The 2,738-nt window shown below is 35.9% G+C and overlaps 1 protein-coding gene across 1 annotated transcript; it reads left to right on the forward strand.

Moving 5' to 3' along the window:
- Positions 1-85: 85 nt before the first annotated feature.
- On the forward strand, positions 86-2,067 carry LOC107047398 (ATP-dependent DNA helicase PIF2-like; the record flags this gene model as incomplete). Its single annotated transcript, XM_015270167.1, has 1 exon — positions 86-2,067. A coding segment is annotated over exon 1 (1,982 nt), but the record flags the coding sequence as incomplete, so codon positions are not given.
- Between the last annotated feature and the right edge of the window lie 671 nt (positions 2,068-2,738).

A 2,738-nucleotide genomic window follows, 5' to 3' on the forward strand; every position in this document is an offset into this window, starting at 1 on the left:
CAGCTGTGAAGATGGCGATGATGATGATGATGATGACGACGATAATACCAACTGTGCAGATATTAATCCATCAACAAAGCTCAATATGAAGAGGAAGCAGTTAAAGATTATTCGATATCGTAGATACAAACTTCAACAAGACGAACATAATTATTTTCGAGAACAAGTATTATTGTTTTATCCTTGGAGGAATGAAGAGGATGAAATAGAAAATTCTGATTGTCGAAGCTTGTATCATAAGAACATCGAAATAATTGAAAAGAATCGAAAGAAATACTCTATTATCGGTGATGAGGTAATCGATGAGGCTCTAGAACAAGCGATGGAAGACAATAAAAACAGACATCGCGAAGAAGATATCGACTTTAATAAACATAGAGTTCCCAAAGAGCAAGAAGCTGATATCTTCAATCAATCAGGAGTAGAAAATATTGCAAAGAGAATGAAAACACGTTTTACGAAACCACCAACAATAACAAAGGAAGAAATGTTTCTCTTGTTGGATACACTGAATACTTTACAACGACAAATCGTTATCCATATCCTGAAATGTTTCAAAACTGATGACCTACCCTTAAGACTATTTATCAGTGGGTCAGCAGGAGTAGGAAAAACTAGAGTCATTAATTGTATCTATCAGTTACTGTCTCAGTATTTCGGTGAAATTCCGGGAGAGAAGAATGACTTACCATTGATTTTATTATGTGCGCCAAGTGGAAAAGCTGCTCATCTGATTGGGGGCGTCACATTGCATACTGCTTTCGCATTACCGATCACAGAATATGGGGGACAGATGCCAGAATTATCGGCGGATGTAGCAAATACAATTCGATCAAACTTAGTAGACTTACAACTTTTAATCATCGATGAAATTTCTATGGTTGGAGCGAACATGCTAACGCGAGTAGATACCCGATTGAGGCAAATTATGGGTAAAAATGTCTCATTTGGAGGAATCTCTGTCATTCTCATAGGCGATTTGCATCAGTTGCCACCGGTAAAAGACAAACCCATATATTCTCCGCCTAATTCTGGACCTCTATCCGCTCTCTCAGATATACTGTTGTGGGAAGAATTCAAATTCTTTGAATTAACAGAAGTGATGAGGCAAAAAGATGACAAAATATTCGTTGACGCTCTGAATAATTTAGCTCGTGGAAAGATGACCGATGAGGACGTATCTCTCATTCGAAATAGAGAAGTATCAGAAGGAGAAGTGCCCAAAGATGCTATCCGATTATATTATGAAAATCAGCATGTTGATCGTTATAATAACTCAAAAATCAATAGCCATCCAGGGCAATGTTATCAAGCTATTGCTGACGATCAGTTTTTGGGTAGTGCATCAGATAAATACAAAAGAAAAATGCTCAATTCAGTCAAAACAAATCACAGTCAGAAGAAAGAGCTGAGAATGTTACAGTACAAAATCAAACTCAAGTATGGAATAAAGTACATGATAACATCTAATGTAAATATTTTGGATGGTCTCGTAAATGGTTCGTGTGGAGTATTAGAACATATAACGTTTTCTTCAGGCTCAGAAGTTCCGGAAAAGGTATGGATCAATTTCAATAATCCAAATATTGGTTTAAACCAACAAAAACCGTTCTTACGTTATATGATGGAACATAATATCGATGAGAGTTTGATACCCATTTCTAGAATGAGTCTGCAGATTTCTGGAAGTAGAGACAATCACTATCAAGTTATGAGAGCACAATTTCCAATCGTTCCAGCAGAGGCTATGACTATCCATAAAAGTCAAGGACAGACATACAGCAACGTTTGTATAGACTTGACGTTTGGTAGCCGGTTAACTAGAGCGTTGCTGTATGTAGCCCTTAGCAGAGTGTGCAGTTTGAGTAATCTTTATATTTTAGGGATCTTCAAACCACCGAAAGCTCCGGATGTCAATGATCCCATTATCTGCGAATACAAAAAACTAGATGAAAGACGATTGAAACTATCTTACACAAACTTAATCGACACGAATGATATAAAAATTATTTATCAGAATGTGCGATCATTCAATAAAAATGTCGAGCACATTCAAAGTGACGTTTGGTATGCGCAAGCAGATTTTCTAATTTTCTCTGAATCTTTCACAAAATTCGATGATCATATAAACTTGGAAAATTTCATTCTGATCTTTCGCACTGATTCGACGACAAGAATGCAATCCCGAGGTATATTGATATTCATGAAACATAATGCAAATATCAAATATTCCGTAATGAAACACATACAATTGGAGGATGACAAAAGAACCCATCTCGATTTAATTCTTATGAGATGCAATGACGTCGAAATTATAACTGGGTATAAATCCCCGTCATTCAAAAACTCCTCATTTTATAAACATTTGACGAATCTGTTCAGAATGATGACCACAAACTCCAGACAAATTTTGATTGGTGATTTTAATATTGATCTCTTTCATCCGGAAAAGCATCTTCCAGAAACATTGATCAACTATAAATTCAGGCGTGCAATACCACCCAAAACTTCTACAACAAATTTCAACACACAAATCGATATTTTACTTGTCAATAACATCACGCATTATCTCTCAGGAGTGTATGAAACGTACTTCTCTGATCACAAACCAATATTTATTGGACTGCATAATTCAAATATCAACGGCATATCTAGTCACCAGCAAAATGTTGATGATACCACCAATGTCGACAATAATAAAAACACAATAACTGATTCAATTTCAAAAACACCTCAAG

This window comes from Diachasma alloeum, unplaced genomic scaffold (assembly GCF_001412515.2).
Source record: "Diachasma alloeum isolate Michigan unplaced genomic scaffold, Dall2.0 Dall_scaffold_51762, whole genome shotgun sequence".
NCBI classification, from domain to species: Eukaryota; Metazoa; Arthropoda; class Insecta; order Hymenoptera; family Braconidae; genus Diachasma; species Diachasma alloeum.